General features: G+C 44.0%; 2 protein-coding genes across 4 annotated transcripts in view; one reads left to right on the top strand and one right to left on the bottom strand.

Moving 5' to 3' along the window:
- The window catches only part of TMEM204 (transmembrane protein 204), a 36,194-nt gene extending 27,071 nt beyond the window's left edge, over window positions 1-9,123 (top strand). Inside the window, exon 3 of the mRNA XM_067551435.1 lies at window positions 6,727-9,123. Coding sequence (XP_067407536.1) covers window positions 6,727-6,971 — 245 coding nt within the window. The 3' untranslated portion in view covers window positions 6,972-9,123. The remainder of the gene's footprint in view (window positions 1-6,726) is intronic.
- The window catches only part of IFT140 (intraflagellar transport 140), a 166,325-nt gene that overhangs the window by 71,538 nt on the left and 70,512 nt on the right, over window positions 1-24,275 (bottom strand). For all 3 annotated transcript variants that reach the window (XM_067551424.1, XM_067551425.1, XM_067551423.1), the window contains 3 exons: window positions 21,708-21,861; window positions 18,210-18,341; window positions 10,182-10,381 (listed from right to left, as the gene is read on the bottom strand). In XM_067551424.1, coding sequence (XP_067407525.1) covers window positions 10,182-10,381; window positions 18,210-18,341; window positions 21,708-21,861 — 486 coding nt within the window. The remainder of the gene's footprint in view (window positions 1-10,181; window positions 10,382-18,209; window positions 18,342-21,707; window positions 21,862-24,275) is intronic.

Raw genomic sequence — 24,275 nt, 5'->3', positions numbered from 1 at the left:
ATGCATCCAGTTCCAGAAATATGTCTTTTGTTAAACAAATGGGTGCACATTATTGCAGTATTATGGTGCACCAATATTTTGGTGGTCTGCAGCAAAGCACACAGTATACACATAAGCAGGAAGGCCCTTCCTAGAGCACCCTTCATCAAATGATTACAGATTGGCCTTTCCCATTGATAATGATGCTCCAGTAGAGTCCCAGCAGAATGCTAAGCTGCTCATCCCCAGCAGAAAAGCCTACCTTCCCCGGGGGTACACTTGCCAGATTGCCACAAGGATGTGAACATGATGAATTTAGCCCAATGATTTAGCAAATAGACATACTAGATGTTTCACATTCTGATTGGTATAACAAGGAGGAAACAAGAGATATGCAGTGTGCAGGTTCAAACTGTTCCAGTATACTATGGGGCTCTCTGCTTCAAGATATATCCATCTTTGGAATAGCAGCATTCACTGCAGTACAAAGAAGTCTTGACTTCTGTACAGTGACCATGAAACCTCCTAGTATGTTCCACAGTATCCATGGATAAGCCATTTCTGGATCAATATGATCTCTCTTCACACTTCTGCTGCTCAATTCCCACATTTGTAAGCCTAAAGTCAGTTTCTGGTTACCTTGGCTACCGTTACTGTTGACTAAGGATGCTGTAACTCATCCTGCCAAATAATACTTGCTATAACATTTTGATTTTAGAGCTCTCTCAACTCACTCACCCCTACACTAATTCACAGAAATTGGAACCAGTGAACTGTAAGATCTCTCTTAAATAATATTCCTTTCCCTTTCTTCTGCATCATGTCTTTCTCTGCTCTTAAATGTCAGGTCCTGTCTAGCGTGCAGCAGATTGCACTGCCCAGATTCTGCAGTTTTTGCTCTTCAAGAGTGCCTATGACTCACTTATGCTCTCTGCCAAGAGTCATTTTCTGAGCTCCCCATCTCCAGACTCCCTCCCATTCAGAACCTGGCACAAAACTGCAAGAAGAGAAAAGGCTGTCATGTGATTGGCTGCTGGTCTGAACTAGGGTTCAGGCAAAGGGCCTGTGAAGGGAAACAGTCCTGCTAGCATAAATAGATTTATTTTAGGCACTGTGAGGAAGCCTTCGTTCTTTTTCCTGATGAATAATTGCTCCATCAAATGGAACGGGGTGCTCACAAAAACTGCTTGTCTAGCCCAGAGCTGCATACCCATTCTGTTTTGTAACTTGCCCTAAGTGATCTCAAAGACTGAAGAAAAAATGAGAGGTAACATAATAATAGAGTTTTGGGTTTGGAAGTAAGTTTACATCATGGGAAATATGCTTAAGGCATTTATTTACCTCTCTGAGGTGCCAAAAAGCAATACATAGAGGGGGTGTAACTGATCAAGGCACAGGGGTGAAGTATGTGTCTGGGGGAATGCAGCACTCATTAATTAAAACCTGTAGGTTTTTCCCCAGCAGGTTTATACCATTTTAGGTCAGGAAACTGGAAGTGCTAATCACACAGTATTTCCACACATTAGACATAACCCAGTACTGCAGATACCTACATCTACACCGTATAAATCTACACACACATACTGAGGAAGACCCTACACACAATGCAATGATTGGAAGTTATACAGCTGCTATATTCAGACTAGAATTATTTATTGGGACATATTTTATTTAAAGTTACAGCAGAAGTGGGTTATTGCTGCCCAGATAAATTCTGATCTAAAACCTACTAAAGTCAAGGGAAAGACTACCACTCATTTTGATGATCCTCGTATCAGGCCCATCATTACCAACTCTGTGCAATATCTATTCAAGGAAAAACTGATTAAGACCAGCCAGACAATGGAATGATTCACTTTTTACAAGGCACCAGAACAGCAAGGGAACATAAGAACGACTATACTGGATCAGACAAATGGTCCATCTAGCCCAGTATCCTGTCTTCCGACAGTGGCCCATGTCAGGTACTTCAGAGGGAATTAACAGAACAGGTAATCATCAAGTGATCCATCCTGCCGTTCCTTCCCAGCTTCTAGCAAACAGCAATCCCTACCCATCTTGGCTAATAGCCATTGACAGACCTATCCTCCATGAACTTATCTAGTTCTCTTTTGAACCTCATTATAATGTATTAGGCGGGAGATAGATGCCAGTATAATTCTGATACTTCCAGGGCACTCATTGTCTTGTGTGGCCCTAATCTGTAATCAGCATTTCAAAGTGTATCACACACACAGTGTGAAACTGTCAGTTGGCTTACTAACCTTAACTTATATAGTATGCCGCCTTGTGACATATTGGCAAAACAGGCAACTCAATCTATGTGTCCTCTGCACAGAAAGGAAGAAAGCTTGTGAGAAAGATGATATACTATGGTGCCCTACTTCACAATACATTCAGAGGAGCTTAGCACAATACAGTAACTGTTCTTGTTTGTTCTTGTTTCGCTTTGCAGTAGTACTTTCAGTCCTACAATGAAGTGTTTACATCGCTGAATAATAGTTACTACTACAGTGTGTGTAGTACTGTAAACATGCAAGGTTCTACCACAGTTTTAGAAGCCACAGGAGGAAGAGAGAGGGCATTATAGCAGCAGTGGGAGGTGTGTTCCTTGAAGCATCCAGTGTTACTAAGGGAACCATGTGATGGAACCTTTGAGGGGCAACATCTAGCATGTACATCCCAGCGCCAGCACCAATCATCTGCTGGATTGGTTAGACCATAGCCCTGCCTTCTCATGTCCAATAGCATCTAGGCAACCATAAGCACCAGGTTCTGGTTATCCCTCTGCATGTGTGAAAGGGCTTCCTGAACTGATCTGCTTCCACCCCCAGAATCTGGTCTTTAGCTAAATAATGTAATGTATAGTATTATAAACATATATAATGGTACTTTTCATTTACTTATAAAGGGACACTATCAACTAGTTTAGGCCCTATTTTTTTTGCTACTTAAAGAGTCACCAACAAACTGAATTTTAGTCTAGCTTAAAAAATCAGTGACAATAGTTGCTGGTCCTACACAAGCCACTGAGTCCCCCTGACGATTTTTGTGATTTTTACATCACATTTTCCTAATTTTCTGATCCTATGTGAAAATTCTTCACAAACAGTAGGAGAATCTGACTGCACAAAGAAAACGGATTGTGCATTTGATAGAAGTTTGTGTACAAAGTAAATAATCAGATCAGCAAATAAATCTCCTAACTCCTAGTCCAGTGCCCTTTTTTCCATCTTCAGTTCTGACACTGAAAGGACAAATGACAGCTCTTTGCCTCAGATTCCCGCCTTTAAAATGGGTGTAGTGATTATCTACCCTCCTTTATAAAGCATTTTGCACTCTATGGATGAAGAATGTTGTAGAAGAGCAAAGAATCATCATGATTTATGTGTATTACAATAACATAGAGGCCCCAACTGACATCAGGGCCCAATTATGCTAGTTCTGTACAACTCATACTAAGGGCTTGTCTACACTCACCTCCGAGATTCGGCGGCAGTTAACTGGAGTTACGCAAGCTATGCAAAAAACTTGCGTAACTTTCGTTGACTTCTCTGCTTCTGTTCTGCGTACCATCTTCACTGCACTGCGCCGACGGGAACACGCTACGCCACTTGAGAAGGTGGTCTTAATATGTCGATTTCTGGATCGACTGAGCGGGTCTTCACTGATCGCTCAGTCGGTCCAGAGAAGTCGATCTGACAGCGGCGACCACCATCAGTGTAGCCATAACCTAAGAGACAGTCCCTGCCCTCAAAGAGTTTACAGTCTTAACAGACAAGACAAACAAAGAATGGGGAAAAAGGAAGTATTATTATTCCCGATTTACCAACAGGGAAATCAGCCTCTAAGAGGTCAGTTTAAAAACAGAGGCATGTGTTCAACAAATAATAACAGACCTGATTTTCCTTTCTCACACCAGTGTAAATCAGGATTAACTTCACTGAATTCAGAGGAACAATGGGGCTTGTGGTTAAAGCATTAGACTGGGACTAAAGCAACGTAATTTCAATTTCTGGCTCTGCCATAGCCTTCCTGTGTGCCATTATTAACCACAAAAAAATGCCTTTAAATAAAGCCTTAAAACTAAAGATTACAATGACCTAACAAATACCAAAGCCAGTAGAGAATCAAAAGCAATACAAAACCGTTACAAAAATGGGAGACTAATGCTATAAAGTTGTTTTTTTTTAAATCTGTATTATAAACCCACTTGATTACAATTTTAGGGTCCCATGCAGCATTCTGTGCACACCCAAAAATTCCTGTCAACTTCAGTGGGAGTTTCGAGTGGACAAAGAATGCTGGCTGGGTTTTTTACAAGGTTTTCTTCAGAGATCAACTCAGAGGTGAAAGAGTTATTCTGACGAAGTCAACATTCTGAGTATGGCGATCACTATGAGCAAAGTCCACTGCAGGCTGAATCTCAACATGTTTAGGGGAATAAAGGGAACAAGTGATTTTCATTTTATATCCCAAATGAGAGAGAAGACTGGAAATTAAAATAAAGACATAGCTTGAATTTACCCTAACTAAGGGCTTGTCTACATGGCTCCATCCTGCAAACTATGGGGGTGTGAGATGCAGCACCCCCTAAACTATTGGGTTATAACTGCCCCTGAAGGTCCTGCTAGCATAAACTTAAAGGTACCTCGTTCGCGATAACATAATCCCACTTCAACCAGGACTACATTAACTTGAACTAGGTAACTTTCAGTTCACCCTTTGCGAGGCAGTTACAGCACAATACTGCAGTTCACACCCCAATAGTCTGTACGGTGGGGCCATGTAGACAAGCCATAAGTGCTAAGTGAGAGGAGAATTTCATAGAAGCGATTGTGCAAGGGCAGAAAACAAGGCCAAACTGGGGCTACCCCACTTAGAAGCCAATCCATTTGAAAAAATATCCATTTAAAAGCGCTAAAAACATATGGGGCCAAATCCACGCTTCATGTAACTCCACTGACTTCATTGGAGTTGCACCAGAGATAAATTAGTGTCTGAAACTCTTCAATGAAAATAAAACTTCTTTGCACATGGAAACCTTAAGATTGTTGCCTGCTACTTTCTAATACTGGGAGATATATTCCCAACTAGTGCCCTCCCTGTGGGGGATCTGGATCTAGTGATGGTGTCCCCAATCATTACAATGGAAAGGCAGTTCCTCTGTGACAACACTGTTTCCAAGCAAAGTTGCTAATCCAGAAAGATAGCGTGCAGACACTGGAAATTTAGGAAAGACTGACTCATGCTTGACTTCTTCTTGCCCATGAACTTAGTGAGATGGTATCTGTAGATCCCTCTCTGGCTGCTTACTGGCCTTTGTTTATTCCAGTCTTCCTCCATTAAGGGGCCCTTTTGTCTATGTTAATTTCTTGTGTTATGGTGGTGGTTAAGGAAGTGTTTATGAGAGAGAAAAGGAAGCTATGTTTTACTTAGTAAGCGAGACATATTTGCCTCTTTGTACAAGTTCTTGTAAAACTAATTACATCTATAAATTACCTCCCTTAAAAGTCGATAACCAGCTTTAAATGGTAAGAGAGAAAATGAAACTAATGTAATATACAGAGGGCTGTGGAACAATTTTGCATTACTGATGCATCCTTCAGGAAGGGCAGTCTTGCTAAAACATGAGATTGGGAGACAGAATATTTGAGTCCTATCCTTAACTCTACTACAGATTTCCTGTATGACTAGATAAGTCACTTCACCTCTCAATTTCCTGGGAAGAAGCTTATTTACTACTTATGGTTCCTCATAGGAGGTACAATGAGGATTTCACTCTTTACTGTTTGTAAAGCACTTTGAGATATTTGAATGGAAAGCACTAGAGAAGTCAAAGTGTTATTACGCTGACATCAGTCTTTGAATGACTTTACCATTGTGTTTTAGGTCAGCAGGTGACAAAAACGTTGCTTTGATTGCCAGTGATGTTGGACCTTGCTCTCCCTCGATATTCCTCCCTCCCTGCTTTTAACCTGAAAACATTTTTTTCAAAGGTTTAATTACCACCATGATGGTGGTTCCCCCATACTCTTATATTCTCCATCCTCCTTTCTCTACAGTATATTTTTATTATTTATATTATGTATCTTCTCTATCTACTTGTAGTTTATATGGGTGGTTTGTTTTAAATACTTTTTTTTTTAAATGTATTTCTGAATTATTGTAGACTGTTCTGAATGGAGGTTGCTTTATAAATATTTTAATCAATATACCAACTGCCCTGGCAGGAAGTGTTGGAAAGAAGGCAAGAAAAATCATAGGCCTTTGTCACCAATAGTGTCAATGAGACACGGGCACTAAAGACGCACATGAAAGTGGATCGGTGGGGAAAGAAACAGGTCTCATGTGGAGGGTAAAATCCAGGCACCCAGTCTTTTGGTCAAGATATACATTGAGGTCCTGACCACATGGACGTTAAAGAATCCATGGCACTTTTAATAACATTAGAGGTGTTAACCACAGAGACCTGGCCAAAATCAAGTTTGAATATTACATTCCATTTTCCTAAATTCTTCTTGTAGTTTCATCTGGATAATTTATCTTTTTCTGTCCTTACACTGTCCTAAAATGTTGTATAGTGTTTCTATGCTCCTGGGTTTCAGTCCAGAGGGGCTGCCTGTTAGTGGGTGAAGTGATCCCTGTTATAATTTCTGAAGCACTGTGGGATCCTTCAGGATGAAATGTGCTGGAGAAATTCGAGAGAATTACCCATTTTGAAAAAATCTTTCACTCTGCTTGCAGGTTTTGTTCTGGTCATTGGATTGGTGACTTTCTACCGTATCGGGCCCTATACCAACCTGTCCTGGTCTTGCTACCTGAACATTGGGGCCTGCCTCCTGGCCACACTGGCAGCCGCCATCCTCATATGGAACATCCTTCACAGGCGGGAGGACTGCATGGCACCTCGGGTCATTGTCATTAGCCGCACCCTGACCGCTCACTTCCGCCGGGGACTGGAGAATGACTATGTTGAGTCACCATGCTGAGAGTGTGTGTGTGAAAGGAGAGAGTCCTCTGAGGAGACTTGCATTGGAATTGTTTTCTATAAGTATACATTGTAATTTAAAACTAAGTGTTGAAGGACATCACCAAGCTCACTTCTTGTGGAAAGAGGCCCTCAATTATTATGTGGATGGGCTCAATCTATACGTGTGTGTGTGTGTGTGTGTGTGTATAATATGCATAATTATATATGTGTACACACACACACACTACACCACCCCTCTTTCTCCACTGTACAGTGTAAAAATATGAGGTTATCAGCACAAGCATCCCAGTGGAACTTCACAGCCATGTGTCACGGGTTTTCAACTGTGGCAGAGATGGAGTGAGTGTGGTGAGGATATGGAAAATGGGAAAACTACTTTAAATTTTCTCCTTATTTCAAATAAAGTTATCCTTTTCCCTAATGACAATGCAACAAAATCAAGGACTCAGCTGTGCTCACAATCCTCCCTTGCAACCAATAGATGGACAGTCTGACAGAGAAATTTGTCATGGGTTTCAAAATTTACAAAAGCATAGTTTAGGCTTTGGTAACTTTTCCTTTATCGTGCACCCGACCTGCCCAATTTTTAGGAATATCTAACTTGGCTGTAACATTTCTTCCACATTGAAGTATGGTGCACAAGCTATCATCCCAGAAGCAAGTAGTATAATTCTAGCAAATTGTAAGTTACGTAAGTGCAAAAAAATTAATGTGTGCATTTTCAGGCACTATTTTGACCTAAAAACAGGCTTTGGGTGTGTTTAAGTTAATTTTGCAAGCAGCTAAGGGTGCCATTAACCTTGAAAGAGAGGTACACTGCTAGAACTCCTATCCTCTGTGCTGAAAGTGCACTCTACTGTTTACACTGTGGGTTAATATCTATGGGAGGAGCTTCTACCGTGACCTCCCAATATACTATTATCTTATTTTGTGAAAAATGGCTGCTATGAATGAATATCCTAAATTATCTTTTCGCAGAACATCTGCAGACTTGGCATGCAATTCTCAAACTTGGGTGCCTAAGTCAGGATGTTCATTCCGCACATGGATGCTCAAATTGGCACACTGGCACCTAAAGCGAATACTTGGAAACATAATTGTTTCCCAAATGCAGATCAGACCACCCAAGTTTGAAAACTAGGTGTTCAGGACGTTATCTTTGCAGGTCAGACCCCTCAGTGCCAAATGAAATTGGTGGGAGTTGAAGGTATTCAGCACCTTGCAAGATCAGACATCTAGTCCATAAGTGTGACACTACACAGAATGATAGTAGTTCATGTCAACATTGTGCATGTAGCAACAGGCAGCAAACCAGCAAGCCAAAAAAGACACTGCAGAAGTCCCTAGTTCAAGAAGTCCAAGAGTTAGAAAGGGACTAGCAGCAATGAGAAATGTTTTTAAAACTTCATAAAAAGATGTTACTTCATCATACTCACTGGATAACACTGAATGACTGTGAGCTGTGAACATTATAAAATCTCTCTCTCTAGAAGGCTGCTGTGCTGCTCCCAGCTGAATTCTCTGCTTTTCATCTTTGTAACTGTCTCCTTTATATTCTGTTTCACCTTGTTAAAAAGTGATCATCAAGCTGGCTCTTGAGTTCTATTCTGCACTCAAATTCTCATGTAATAAGGAACGCAGCCCCAATTGCCACTCTGCACCATGCCCAAAGTCAATAGCACTCTACAGAGCTTGATTCTCTAGAACCAAACACTTCTAGAATTCAGCACCCCATAAATTGCTCTAGACAATCAGGGCAGAGTTCTATAATGCTGATAAGGATTTTCTTCTTTCAGCAGTTTATTAAAAAACAACTGAAGTTTGTTTCCATTTCCCTGACTTATCTTCCAGAAAAGTAAGGTATTTTCTAAAAATAATTGTGCTATAATTAATTACAGTTTTTTAAAAATAAAGTATTGGAATATTTAAGACATATTATTTCTGCTAATATTGGAATATTATATTATAATGTACATTAAAATGTAAAAATCACCTATGGGTCAGTAACATTGTAATACTTAGTATTACTGTGGCTATTTTATATGTAAAAATAAATGGTGAATGTTCAAGTCCCTTTAGGTGATGTACTTTGCATTTGAATGGCAAAAAATAAGGCCAATCATTATCAATCATGTTTTTTGTCTGTTTAACAAAAGAAAGAATCCACCTGGTCAGAACATTTCATTTGCAAATTTGTCCTTGAAAAGTGATGGCAATCCTTCTGTGAAATTTGAAAACTAATTATTTTAATCAGTGGTGCATTGTGATAACAAGTGAAAAGGCATGCATTTACTCCAGATACCTGAATCCATCAGGTGCACTGAGAGACCGAAGGCCAGAGGCAAAGTGTTTTCAACAGACCAAGAAGTGCAGATGTTTAGTTAAGTCTTGACTTGTGCAGCTGTACCAGATGCCTGAACAGCTGCATCTTTCAATACACTGATTAATATTTTCATAAAGCCAATTTTGTAATGAATCATGATTCAGGTTAGATGATGTTCTGGTATATCAAATACATCTACCAATTAAAAGCATTAAAATACCATAAGCATGGGTAATACTAAGATGAGATGTCCAGTATCACACAGTCATAGGGTTTGTCTACACTGTTGAGGGCATTATCGGCAGTGCAGGATTGATTCTGCGGGATCGACTGAGCAGCAGTGGAGACCCGCTCAATCGATTCGGAAGTCAACACCGTTTATCCACCCTTGCAAAAAGAGTAATGCTGCGTTGATTGGAGGGCATTTCCCATTGGTGCAGCGCAGTGGGGACACCGCAGTAAGTAGAAGTTAGGAAGTCGACAGGAGATATGCAAGATACTCTATGTAGCTTGCGTATCTCCCGTCAATGGCCGCAGAAATCCACCAGCAGTGTAGATCAGGCCACAGAAGTTAATTTGACTGCTGCTGAGCATACCAGGTAAATCCCACTTGCTGTGCTGTTAGATGCACTAGGTGTGTCCTGACATTTTATTGTTCTCAATAGCTGACACCACCACAACAGGTATAATGCAGGACCAGCAGAGAAAAAGTTAATATAATACCCAAAGGGTAACGCTTTCAACTTGTTTAAAAGGATGTAATGTGAATGATGACAAAGAGAAGAAGGAAAAATTAAAGAAGACTAAAGGGAATAAAACTTCATATGACTCAAGTGAAAATAAATCCCACCACTAAATGAGTCATTACAAATGTTCAGATCCCACCTTTTGATGAGTTTGATGGATCTGAAGGCCTCGTCCATGTCCCCAATGGTTAGATAGAAGCTGAAGTTCAGCATAGCTTCACGTGTAGTCTTGTCACACTCTTCCAGACCAATGAAATCTCTCATGGGCCTTTTGGCAACCATTTGCGAGAGTTGTACTGAGCCAGGTTCTACTTGTGCTTCTTTCTCAGCTTCCCCCGGCTGAAAGGAAAACGACCATTACTAGGTGCCAAGCAGGCTCCGAGACACTGCCTTGACCTAAACATACAGAGTTTTGCATAATTTTAACCAGATACTGCTTGAAGTCAATGACAAAACTCCCTTCAACTGAACTGGGAGTAGGGTCAAACTCTTAAGAGTTGTCAAATAATTAAAAATATACTACTTTTAAAAGGGCCTGTGAATATCTGAAGGAGTGTCACTCAAGATTACTAAAACACAAGTCATGAGGCTCAACATTTGTATTTCATCAGCTACAGATAAGAGGTTATTACAATATGATGGCAGGAGTGATCATTACAATTAAGGTTGCATAACAGTTTCTATAACAACTTCCACATTTTTTAACCTTTCAGGCTGAAGCTCTCTATGGTTGGTCTCTGCCCAGTAGTGAATTTATTTTTTTTAAGTTAACTATCCAGATCCTCATTTTTTTATTCCCGTCTTCCTACGAAGAATTCCACGATTAGTACTCTGATTCACAACCATATTCCACAGAAGTGGCAACTTTCCCAGAGCCTCAGTAAGATCTAAATTACAAGTCCGCTCACAGCCACCATAGCACAATTTAACTACTCTTCTGCACAGAACAAGAGGAATCTCTTGGTTGTGTCACCAGCACCAAATAGTCTCTTTAGAATTTAGACCTTTTTCTTTGAGTGATTGCTCATGTCCATTCCACTATAGGGTGAGTGCACGCCACTATGCATGGTTCCCGGAACTTTTTTCCCCTTTGCAGACCCCGTAGGGCCAGCTCTGGTGCCCCCTGGGGTCCCGCACACATGCCACAGAATATGAGGCACTGTCGGCCCTACACCCCCTCAGTTCCTTCTTTCCGCCCGTGATGGTTGCTGGAACTAGCTTTGCTCTCTGCAAGTGCAATTCCCCTTCTTTGAACTCTTTGTTATGCGAAGTACTTTAGTTAGTTTTAAGTAGTTGTTAAGTAGTGTTAAGTGTAGTTAGATAAGAAGCCCCTGAGGGACTTATTGCGGCCGGGCCATGCCCCGGTAGCTTGGATTTAAGCCGTGCACCCCCTGCAGGAAGGCTTTCCCGCTCAGTGACCCCACGATCGGTGCCTTAAGTGCCTGGGGGAAGAGCACAGGAAAGATAAATGTAAGATCTTCAGGGCTTTTAAACCACGGACTCAGAAGGACTGAGAGATCCAGTTAAAAGCCCTGCTCATGGAGGCAGCACTCCGCCCGGCATCCAAGCTGTCCCGCTCCACCTCAGCATCGAGCGTCACCTCTGTGCAGAGTGCACCGCTGGCACTGGCCCCTACTCACCACCGAGCAACATCCCTGGTGCCGAAGAAGAAGAGACAGCGCGTGGAGTACGGGCAGAGTCAAGTGCGGAGATGCACCGGTCACAGCCCGTCGAGTCTTCTCCAGTGCCTGCATCTCTGAGCAGGGAGCCTCCCCTGACTACTGAGTGCCCCTGCCGACGCTGTCAACACCAGAGGCTTTTCAGGCAGCAAGAGCCTTGCTGGCCTTGCCTATGCCATCTCCGCCCTCCCCACCCCCTCCACCGAGGGAGAAGGGGCTGATGTCCTAGGGCAAGCCCGCACTGGTCCCCCCGAAGGGCGGTGGAGATCCCTGGTACAGGGAGGAAGATCTCCCGCCAGACAGCCACAGGGGGTACAGCGAGGACTGCTTCGACTGAGGATGTGGGGTCTCCCCCTCGGCGCCGACGTCGGTCCCCAGCACCGGAGGCAGCGCAGGCCAAGAGGCGGCACCAGTCGAGGTCCGCCAGGCGGTGCTCAGACACCTCCTGCTCCAAAATTGTTAAGGCCCTGTGGCAAACCCCTTCCTTGGTCGCCCCTACGTCGAAGGTGGCTGAGAAAAAGTATTATGTCCCGGCTGAAGGGTTCAAGTATCTGTCCACTCACCCAGCCCCGGGAACTCTGGTGGTGGACGCAGCAGTTCAGGATTGCCAAACATCAGGCCCTCCTGGGGAGACATAATTTTAATTTGTGGGACTCCCTCAGGCAGTTTGCTGAGGCCCTGCTCCAGGACCAGGACGCGGACTTCACCACCATCCTAGATGAAGGAATCACAGTGGCTACGGCAGCGCTCCAAACATCCAGTGACGCTGCTGACTTGGCAGGTAGGGCCATAGCCTCCACCATTTCCATGAGGAGGTGCTCATGGCTGCAATCCTCAAGCCTGTCCCAGGAGGTGCAGCAATCAATCCAGGACCTCCCCCTTGATGGGTCAGCCCTCTTCTCTGACCAGACAGATGCGAAGCTGCACAGTATGAAGGACTCCAGGGCCAAGCTTCGCTCCCTGAGCCTGTTCATGCCTCAGGCTGCCAGGTGGCAGTCACGGCCCCAGGCGCAGCAGCAGCCAAGGCCCTACAGAAATAGGGACAGGAATAGGGGGTTTAGAAGGAGGAATGAGCCCCCCCAGGTCATTCTCAGCCCCCCAGCAGGGGCCCCCCAGGGGGTCGGGCAACCGGAGGAGACAGTTTTGATGGTGCGCCCGACTGCTGTCCTGGATCCGCCCCGCCCCTTCCTAAACAGGTTAAGACCCTTCTATCCCGAATGTCCCTCTTCAAGGACCCCCCTCATGAGCAACTCCTCTTACAGGAGGTGGACACCTTCCTCAACATAGGAGCGGTGGTTATGGCTCCTCAAGGCAGAAGGGAGAAAGGGTTCTATTCGAGGTACTTCCTCATCCCCAAGGCAAAGGGGGGGTCTGAGACCCATATTAGACCTGCGTCGTCTAAACAAATATGTCAAATGACTCCGATTTCGCACGGTCTCCCTAGCCTCCATAATCCCTTCCCTGGATCCAGGAGACTGGTATGCCGCCCTTGACGTCAAGGACGCATACTTTCACGTGTCCATCCTCCCCAGCCACAGGCACTTCCTCCGCTTCATGGTGGCTTGGCTCTCACTACCAATTTACAGCCCTGCCCTTTGGCCTATCTTCGGCTCCAAGGGTGTTCACCAAATGCATAGCGGTACTGGCGGACTACCTGAAGTGAAAAGGTGTGCAAATCTTCCCTTACCTGGACGACTGGCTGATCAGGGGCAGGTCCAGGTCCCAAGTGCATGAGAGCTTGACCCTCACTTTCTCCATGTGGAGCAGGCTGGGACTGCTCATAAATGAGCAGAAGTCCACACTAATCCCAGTGCAACGCATAGAATTCATTGGGGCCACCCTGGACGCTTCCCAGGCCAGAGCCTTCCTGCCTCAGCCACATTTCGAGGCGATGGTCTCTATCATCTCCCAGCTGCACCGATGCCCCATGACAACAGCCAGGCACTGCCTACAGCCACGACAACAGCCAGGCACTGCCATATGGCAGCTTCCACGTACATAGTGAGACTAGCTCTCCTGAGGCTCAGGCCACTTCAGGCGTGGTTGGCCTCGGTGTATGTGCCGAGCAAACACCCACTGAATTGGGTGGTCACAGTTCCTCCGCCCGTCCTAGCCTCCCTAGACTGGTGGAGGTCTCCCAGGGCAGTGTTGAAGGGAGTTTCATTCCGGGAACTGGGTCCTGTCGGTCACCCTTATCTCTGATGCCTCGGACGTGGGATGGGGAGCCCACATCAGCGCCAACCTGAGCACTCAGGGGCTCTGTATGGGGGAGGACAGGTGCCTGCACATCAACGTGAAGGAGCTGAGGGCTATTTGCCTAGCTTGCAGGGTGTTCCTCCGACTCCTGACAGGCAGAGTGGTGCAGGTGCTGACGGACAACACCACAGCTATGTTTTATATAAACAGGCAGGGAGGGGCGCGCTTCTCGGCTCTCTGAGAGGAAGCTACCCATCTGTGGGACTTTGCCATGAGGCACGACTTCCACTTGTATGTCTCTCACCTCCCGGGAGTGAGGAATGACAAGGCGAATTGCCTCAGCAGCTCATTTCTACCCTGCCACGACTGGTCACTGCACCTGGAGGTAGTGACTACGATCTTCCAAAAATGGGGTGTTCCCCAACTGGACCTATTCGCATTGGCCTGGAACAAGAAGTGCCCGAGGTTCTGCTTGCGCCAGGGTTGCAAGACCAGGTCGATTTCTGACGCGTTCCTCATCGACTGGACAGGGACCCTCATGTATGCGTTCCCGCCCATTCCGCTCCTGTCCAAGGTCCTACTGAAAATAAAGAGGGACAGGGTGGACGTCATAGTCATCGCTCCGGCCTGGCCAAGACAGCACTGGTTCAGCATGCTGCTGGACCTTTCGATCGCCGTGCCCATGGAGCTCCCGAGGCGGCACGACCTTCCCGCCCAGGACCATGGTCGCCTGTTGCATCTGGATCTGAACTTCCTGCACCTCATTGCCTGGAGGCTCTGTAGCTGATGGAGAGAGAGAAAGCCAGCTTGGTGCAGGTCCAACAAGTCCTGCTGGGCAGCAGGAAACCTTCTACACAGGTCGTGTATCGGGCTAAGTGGAAACGCTTTACCTCTTGGGCAGAGTCCCGGGGCATTCCGCCCAGCCTCTCGCCTCTGCAGGCAATCCTGGAGTACTTGCTCCAGCTAAAGCTCCAGGGTCTGGCGCTGGCCTCGTTGAAGGTTCACTTGGCGGCCATTTCGGCCTTCCATCAGCCACTAGAGGGGAGATCCATGTTCTTCCATCCCATGTCGGTCAGGTTCTTCAAGGGGGTGGAGAGGCTGTATCCTCAGGTCTGCAACCTGGTGCCTCCCTTGGATCTCAACCTTGTCCTCACGAGGCTCACGGGGCCCCCCTTTGAACCCATGGCTTCATGCCCTCTGCTCATGCTTTCATGGAAAGTAGCCTTCCTGGTGGCCATTACCTCAGGTAGGAGGGTCTCCGAAATTAGGGCCTTGACCTCAGAGCCCCCTTATATAGTATTCTATAAGGATAAGGTGCGGTTGAGGCTGCACCCAGCCTTCCTGCCCAAGGTGGTTTCCCAATTTCATTGTAACCAAGATATTTTTTCCCCGTGTTTTTTCCCAAACCGCACGGTTCGAAGGAGGAGAGGAGATGGCATTCGCTGGACGTGAGATGAGCCCTGACCTTCTACATTGAGTGTACAAAGCCGTTCCGGAAATCGATGCAGCGCTTCGTTGCAGTGGCGGACCGGATGAAAGGCTCACCTGTCTCTACCCAGCGCATCTCCTCGTGGATTACATCGTGCATCAAGTTCTGCTACGAGCAGGCGAGGGTGCTGCTTCCGGGAACCATTACAGCGCACTCAACCAGAGCTCAAGCCTCATCTACAGCCTTCCTGGAGAGACTGCCTCTGCAGGACATCTGCAAAGCTGCCACCTGGTCGTTGGTGCATACCTTCACGTCCCACTATGCCATTGTCCAGCAGGCAACAGAGGACGCGGAATTTGGCAGAGCCGTGCTGAGAGCAGCTCACCGGTAACTCCTACCCACCTCCAAGGTATTGCTTGTTAGTCACCTATAGTGGAATGGACATGAGCAATCACTCGAAGAAGAAAACAAGGTTACTTACCAGTAACTGATGTTCTTCGAGATGTGTTGCTCATGTCCATTCCACAACCCACCCCCATCCCCGCTGCCAGAGTTGGCAGAAAGAAGGGACTGAAGGAGCGTAGGGCTGGCAGTGCCTCATACACCGCTGCGTGTGCGCAGGACTCCAGAGGGCACCAGAGCCGGCCCTATGGGGTCTGCTAAGGGGAAAAAAGTTCCGGGAACCATGCACGGTGGCGTGCACTCACCCTATAGTGGAATGGACATAAGCAACACATCTCGAAGAACATCAGTTACTGGTAAGTAACCTTGTTTTTTCACAAGCCAAACACAATGAAATAACTTGATCTGAGCCATCTTGGAGGCTGAACTGTCCACATTCTCACTAATATAGGCCGTCTCTTCAAGCCATTTTCACTGCCAGAGACATGTAGGGGAAAGCCATATGTTAACATTTAAGGGAGCTAATCTATAAACTAAGCAAGAGCACATGTAAAGCCACATATTAATCAATAAAACACCTGAAGTATTAGCCAGACTAAGTAATACAAATCAAGAGTGCAAATGAATGTTAGATACAATTTGGGGAATTTCTGAAACAGGAGGGCTAAGAATTTAAAATGAAGAAGGACATATAGGCTGAAGCTCAGGCCTAGTCTACACTGCCAAGCTGGGATGACATAAGATATGCTTGTTACATTATGTAGAGATACGTTAGTGATATAACATAACTAGCGTATCTCACATTGATGTACTTAAGTCTACGCAGCATAGCATCTTCACAACACTACATCGACGGGAGAGCATCTCCTGCCTTTTGGGGAGGTGGGCTAATTCAGTCAACAGGAGAGCACTCTCACATCAACTGAGCAGATCTACAAAGACCCGCTCAATCGACAGTTCAGGGGTTGAAATAGATGACCTCCTGAGGTCCCTTCGAACCCTAATATTTTATGATTCTATGATGCCACTGAAGAAGTATAGACATGCCCTGACTAAATAAGACAGGTTTGTTGTGTCAAATGGACTTTTCCATGTTTAAAATAGCCTCTGTTCAGAATATTATGATATATTTACTGTGTGAGTAAATAAACAAGTAATTTAGCCTTTGAAAGAAAGGTACTGATTGAAAAAAAAAGAGATGGAGGGGGCAAAGACGTAGATGAATGAAAACGTGGAAAGTTATAGATACTTACAACAGGCTTATAGACACATCCTCTCCGAAACAACAACTAATGGCAGCAAAAAACAATACAGAAGGAGAGAGATAGAAAGGTAAAATCAAAGTAAAATTTAAACATGGAGCATAAAGGAAAACATCCATAAGGTGGAAGTGGAATGTAGCAACTCTCTTTTTCATCTTGCAATTTATGGAAAGGGAAAACAAAATGAGATGTAATCCAGTTAAGAGCTGGCTCTGCCTGGAAAAGATTATTGTAGTCTATTTATTAGAAACAGGCCTGGGTTGCAAATTTCAGACCTGGATCTCAGCTCCCCAAAGTTTGAGAAGATGCAGATGTAAGTTTCTTGTTTAGTCCCTTTTTTTTTTTGAAAGATAAGGAGCTAATCACAAGGTTTGGAACCATACCCAAACTTCCCAAAAGTTGCTTGAGTGTAACTTGCACCAACTGGGCATTCAATGGTAGTGGAAGATGAGTGCAATTTATACCCATTTTGTATTTTGTGGGGACTAAATTCAGTCCTGATGTAGGTAGCTTGCAGGTCCTATTGAAGTCAATAGGAACTGCACCCATTTATGCCAGAGTTAATTTTTACACCCACGAGTAACAGGGATGGTGCAGGCATAAATTAAAGTAGAAACAGGATTATTTTACATTGTTGTTAGATGCTTTTCCTGATAACTGCCTCCATCTCCTTTGCTTGTACATCACACACCTTTTGCACAGCTACTGAATGCCAGATCAATGCAACTTACATTACATTGTCGATACACCCATTTTATTACTAGCTTAGGGTACATCTATACTGCAATAAAAGACCCAAGGCATGGCCACTGCTAGTCCAGCCCAACAGACTCAGGCTCACAAGGGTCAGGCAGCAGGGCTATAAAATTGCCTTGTAAACATTTGAGCTCAGGATGGAGCCCAGGTTTTGAGACCCCGCAAAGGGGGAGGGTCTCAGAGCCCAGGCTCCAGTCCGAGCCCGTACATCTAAGACTGCAATTTTTAGCCTTGCAGCCTGAGCCTAAGTCAGCTGCCCCGAGCTCTGGGATTTGGTGCCACAGGTTTTTCATTGCAGTGTAGCCATATCCTTTGTCACAACTTTCACTGGAGCTGCACCTACTTATTCCAGGCTCCATTTGGCTGAATGTGGTCTCAGGTGCAATGAAAGATGTCAGCATGTGGCTGGGGCAAAGGATGTCCTCTTTTCTGTGATCTCTCACCTTTTTTGCAAAGTAATAATGTGGCACCTCGATGCCCAGAAGAGACTGGTAGTTTGAAGGCAATGGAAAGCTGTCCTGAATCAAAAGGCCATGCTCTTCAGTACTGAAGAATGATATAATCAAAACATCCGCCTGGAAGGGGAAAGAAAGCATTGTTTTGTTTTCATGGTGCAATATCCTTTTTTAGTTTTGTTTTTATTTTCCATTTTCACTTGGCAGAGTCTTCACTTGACTAAAAACAACATACACACACCTGCTGGGGAGGGCAGTGCCACAGGCTTCCTCCCTACAGTAAGTGGCCAACAAGTCATTCTACACTTTAGATTATGTTCCTGCTGCAAAGGGCCAGTCACCTCTGCCTTTCAGGAACCAGCCTCCCCATCCCTGAAGAGGGAAGCCCCTGGCGGCACACTTCTACTCCAGAAATCTCTCTTTTAGACACCCAATGTAGGTTTAAAGAAACACTCGCAACTGCTTTTAACAATTTTTATTTTTAATCCAGGATTATTCCTAGTGCCATTTTAGAAGTTCAAAGAAAGTGTTTCCCTACTAACTGTCTTTTTTAAAGCTTTATTGGTCATTCAGCAACCAAAACAACTTGAATGCCTACTATTTAATGTTTGTCTGTGTAACAATATCTCTGGCTGGCAGCACCCTAAATACAAGCGCATACGTGTGCTGCTGCGGGGGGCCAGCACGCTAGAGTCGGCACTACAGATATCAGTAGGGGAAAAATTTCCAGCACCAGTGCATGTGGTGCGCGCACACACACACCCCTAAATGGGAATGGACATAACCAAGCACTCAAAGAAGAACAATATTTGTTCATTTACTGAGCAGCAGCAACTCACAGACTGTTTTGGGTTATCACACCAATGTCACATCATCATTGCTAATTCAGCAAAACTCTCAAGGACACACTTAACTTGAAGCATCAGTCCAAATTGAAGTCACAAAAACTCATGTGTTTAAAGTTAAGTGCAAGTTTAAGCGCTTTGTTAAACAGAGGGTCTCAAAAGTCAAACTACAAATTATTTGGCCCTGTTCTGTTTTTTTATTTTTAAAGACTCAAAATTATTTAAATGCTAAACATTTTGTTCTGCTTCTTCTTCATATTAGAAATATTAAATCTTAATTTCCTTCTCTTTGGTGGAGGACTTTGACAAGGCTTTTGGGGGATCAGATTGTGGTGCCACACAAGTTTGCAATCTAATCACTACTTAGCATTTCTTCCCCACTACTTAGGTCCTCCAAAGATTTAGCCAAGATCATTCAGCAAAGAGAAATGCAAGAGCTTGATATTTCTTATCTGGAGAGGATTAAGGCAGGATTATGCATGGATCTGGATGCTAGGCTGGAAGGGGCAACATGGACTGTGAGCAGAGGAGAAGGAAGCATTGTCAGAATAGGGAGATCACAAATGCTGCAAGCACATCAGCAAGGAAGAGCCTTTGATTTATTTGACAGGCTCTTAGGTGAACCTGGACATTTAGTGCTAATTCACCACTTTTTTATACGTAAAAAACAAGTAGAAAACCAGCCAAATTTGGGAAGAGCTATAAAGAGGTATAAAAACTGTCTAAAAGAAGCAGTATAGAGGCAAGACCTTTTTTTGGGTACTCTGCAGTTCAACTTTAACTGAAGGGCCCTTAACATCCTGACTAAAATGTATTTTTTTACTAGAGAAGGGCCCAATATACAAAATTTGAATCCAGACTTCAAAATGGAATGGTGTTTCAGATCTGGGATTTTGGGTTTGGTCAATTGTTAAAAGAGACCTCACTTGCAAAATTCTAATCCAGATTCAGGCTTGGATTTTGAATATCCCCAAATTTCAGATATTGGTTGAGATCCATCTCTAACTTCGACACTGAGATTAAGGTTCCTTCACAGTTATTTCCCTTCCTCTTTCCCTTTGTAATTTGCAGTGTTCTTCATGCTTTTACTCAACCATATCTATTTATAGGGAAAACCCCCCACAGAGATGAGCAACAAAGATCATTCTGCAAACCCTCCAGAAAAGCCCCAATCATCTCATGATGAAAATCAGCATCTCTGAGTTCCTGTGGGAATAAATAAAACTAAAACACCTTTGGCTGCTTGTTATTGATTTCATCTTACAATAAACCACAATATGAGCTGTGATGCTGGCTGGATTAGGGGGACCATTTATGATATTATTCAACATCAATATTTCAAAATTAAAATAATTAATATGAGATAGGCCATGTCACATACTGTTAGAAAGGTCATAATTTGCTAAGTATGATGATATTGTTTAAGTGCATGTTTCATGTTTGTACTGGATGTTATGGATATGTTTGTTGTATCTGTATTTTAATTTGTACTGTGTTTCTGGACAACTCCCCAGAAAGGATGGCAGCAGCAACAAGCTGCTTAATGGTCCATTAAGGAAACTCACAGATACAATGGGCCTGGGGAGAGAAGCTGGGGCTACACGTGATGAGTCACCAGGACTTACTCATGTGACCCTAGACTCCATCTTATTTCTGTTAATTTCCACAAGCAGCATGGCAAAGGCCAAGGGACATAAAAGGCAGCTGCAGCACATCCATTTTTGTCTTCAGTCAGTCTTCACCTACCTCTGGATCAACCATTCATCTACAACTGAAGCTGTGAAACAAAAGGACAGAGAGACCCATCCAGGTATTGGATGTACACCAGAGGGACTATAAAAGCCTGCAAACTCACAATTCTACTGAAAATCTGATATATATGGACTTTCAAATCATTTGTATGTATCTGACTGCTTTAGTCATTTAACATTTCTCTTATAGTTTGTTTCTTTCCTTTTATAATAAACCTTTCATTTTAGTAACTAAAGGATTGGCTGGCAGGATGGTATTTTGGGTAAGATCCAAACTTATATTGATCTGGTAATGTGGCTGACCCTTTGGGGTCAGAACCTTTTTGGTAAAGAGCATAGAGTTTTAAATAACTTATCCCTTTACTGGACCTAGTGGCTGACTGGGAGCCAGAGACTGAAATGCAGTAAAGGGGGCTGTATATATTTTTGTTTTAGCTTCTTGATAACCAATGTGGGGAATCAGAAGCACTGTTTATGGCTGGTTGGGAAGTCTGACTTCAGTGTCACCCACTGATAATCTGCTCTCCTTTTGCAGTCTGCCCTGCCTTGGGCATTTTCAGGTGGCTAACCTAGACATGGATGGGTCACATGAGCATTACAGATAGCTCCAGGAAAAACATTCTGAACTGGCCTTGGGCTCATGAGATTTTCCTATTTTAAACCTTTTCTAACAATAAACTCTACTATTTTCAGCAGGAAACCCACTGCTAACAACAAAATATATTATGACTAATAGAAGTCACAAGTGCCAGACTAAAAAGTTTGTTTGGCTGCTATCTTCTGTGTACCAGGTCACAGTACCTAGACAGACAACGTAGTGAAGGCCAGAACCAATAGTTAGTTACTGAGATAAAGACAACTCAGAACAGAGCAAGAGAAAAAAAACATACTGTGCTTTCTGAGCTCTCTGTCTGTTGCTGCTTGTCTGGAAATTGCATGTTTGGTTCAAGAACTGCTTCACATACAAAAAGTCTTGGTTCACTCTGGTCCCAGAAGTGGCTAGCAGGGATGCGATCTTGCAGTTCTGGATGCTCAGTGATGCTCCTGCCAGAGCAAAGGGAGGACAAATGCATAAAGACAGGTGGAACATGTCCAGCTTATTCAATTCATTAACATAAATAAGGGATGAAACACACCATGGGATAGCCCCAAAATGATCATCATAGAATATAAATGTTTAAAAGTTTCCTAAGAGTGCAGTCCAGAGACAATAAACTGTTATAATAAATACAACACTCATTTTATTAGGTTCAACCTCACAATAGCAATGCAAAGAGCTCCATACTTGACACATTACTTGAGTATTTTTGCCCAACACATTGATATCACATGTCCTCTTACATATTTGATTTCACAACACGAAGAGTTGACATTTATTGAATCCCCTGGGAAAGATGTATAGTATTCACTCCTGGGGTTTTTCTTTAGGAGTATTGGGTTACTAGCCAAGCATACCAATGAATGGGAAAGGTCAGAAAAGTGAAAGGTGTTGTGGATTGTCTTTCATCTGGTAACATAAGTAAGGACTTTAAAGAATCCTTTTTGGTAGTGATTAAACCACACTTTCATCTAAACTCAGGCTCAGGCTCACTCAATACAGCAGAGGAGACTGTTGATCCTCTTCCACTTAATTCCAGGGACCATTATTTATTCCTTTTGAATTCCTAAATCTTTCTGCAGTGCTCATCTTTCAGACAGGGTGGTGAGTGGGTGATTTCCTCCAAGCTGGTGCCAAAACCACTCTATGACTCAAGCAGGGGAAGGGCTCATTCAACAAGTTTCCATCTCATTTCTCCTCCTTTCCCCACAAAGCATGAGAACATCACCTGTGTGACAGCTAACCTCTCCACCAACCCAACCAGCATGAGGCTGAATAAGTACATAATGCAGATACAGAGGGTCCTATACCTCAGCATTCAGCACTGCAGTCTGTCACCAAATGGAAGTCTATAACAAAGATATGCTATAGAATTCATGCTTACTTTGGCCTTTTATCTAGACAGTTACTAAAATAAATGTAGAACAAACCATATACTATTAGAGAATCATAGAATCAGAGAAGATTAGAGTTGGAAGGGACCTCAGGAGGTCATCTAGTCCAACCCCCTGCTCAAAGCAGGACTAACCTCAGCTAAGTCATCCCACCCAGGGCTTTGTCAAGCCGCAGCTTAAAAACCTCTAAAGATGGAGATTCCACCACCTCCCTAGGTAACCCATTCCAGTGCTTCACCACCCTTCTAGTGAAAAACTTCTTCCTAATATCCAACCTAGACCTCTCCCACTGCAACTTGAGACCATTGCTCCTTGTTCTGTCATCCTTGTTCTGCCACCACTGAGAACAGTCTAGCTCCATCCTGCCTGGAACCCCCTTTCAGGTAGTTAAAGGCTGATATCAAAACCCCCCTCATTCTTCTCTTTTGCAGACTAAACAAGCCTAATTCCCTCAGCCTCTTCTCATAAGTCTTGTGCTCCAACCCCCTAATCATTTTTGTTGCCCTCCGCTGAACTCTCTCCAACTTGTCCACATCCTTTTTGTAGTGGGGGGCCCAAAACTGGACACAATACTCCAAATGCGGCCTCACCAACACCGAATAGAGGGGAATGATCACTTCCCTCCATCTGCTGACAATGCTCCTACTAATGCAGCCCAATATGCTATTAGCCAGCTCATAGCCAGCTTCTTATCCACTGTAACCCCCAGGTCCTTTTCTGCAGAACTGCTGCCTCGCCTGTCAATCCCCAGTCTGTGCATGGGATTCTTCTTCTTATATCTTTAATTAAACTAAAGAGAATGCAGCCTATATTGGACACAAAGGAAAACTGGAAAATCATGAAGAACAAAATGATTTTTGTTGCATTATTCTTTTAAAATCATTTAAATAGACAGTATCTTTAAAAGTAAGAACTATGATGTCATCTGTACCCCATGAGAAGCCATGAATTCAATGCTAGATTCGGTGTCTTATGGGTCTGCCTTCTATGAACAAAGAAGGTATCTACAAGAGGACTCAGGATATGAGTTTAGTCCAAGTGAGATCTTCTAGTTTTCAGTCAGTCTTTTATTAAAGATAACCATGATTTTCCTTTTTATTCACAATTCCTCCTTTTACTCCCATTTTGCCAAAGTTGGGCTCTCAACATCCTCTGGCTTCAAGACCAGTATTTTATCATTCTAGTGAAAGTGTCACCAAATCAAAACTGTGAGGCCACAGAAAAAGATTCCTAACTCCATTCCCACCCCATGGAGCTATAATTTTTCACAGAACTTGTCTAGCACAGGTGCCTGGTCAACACTAAAAAGGTCACCCATAACTGACACCGGGGGTCACAGCAAACTGTGTGCAGCTGATCTAATGCTGAATGAGCTGCTAAGATTGTCAGCAAAGCATAATGCTCCTGGCGTATACCAGGCCAGGTCTCTAATGTGACTTAGAGCCAGACACACTAAGTGGAGGTTT

The sequence above is a fragment of the Emydura macquarii genome, unplaced genomic scaffold, assembly GCF_026122565.2.
Source record: "Emydura macquarii macquarii isolate MOO-44397 ecotype Brisbane River unplaced genomic scaffold, CSIRO-AGI_Emac_v2 contig_1348, whole genome shotgun sequence".
Classification (NCBI taxonomy): Eukaryota; Metazoa; Chordata; order Testudines; family Chelidae; genus Emydura; species Emydura macquarii.
Note: the sequence above shows the minus strand (reverse complement) of the source record. Positions and strands in the feature narration are given on the sequence as shown.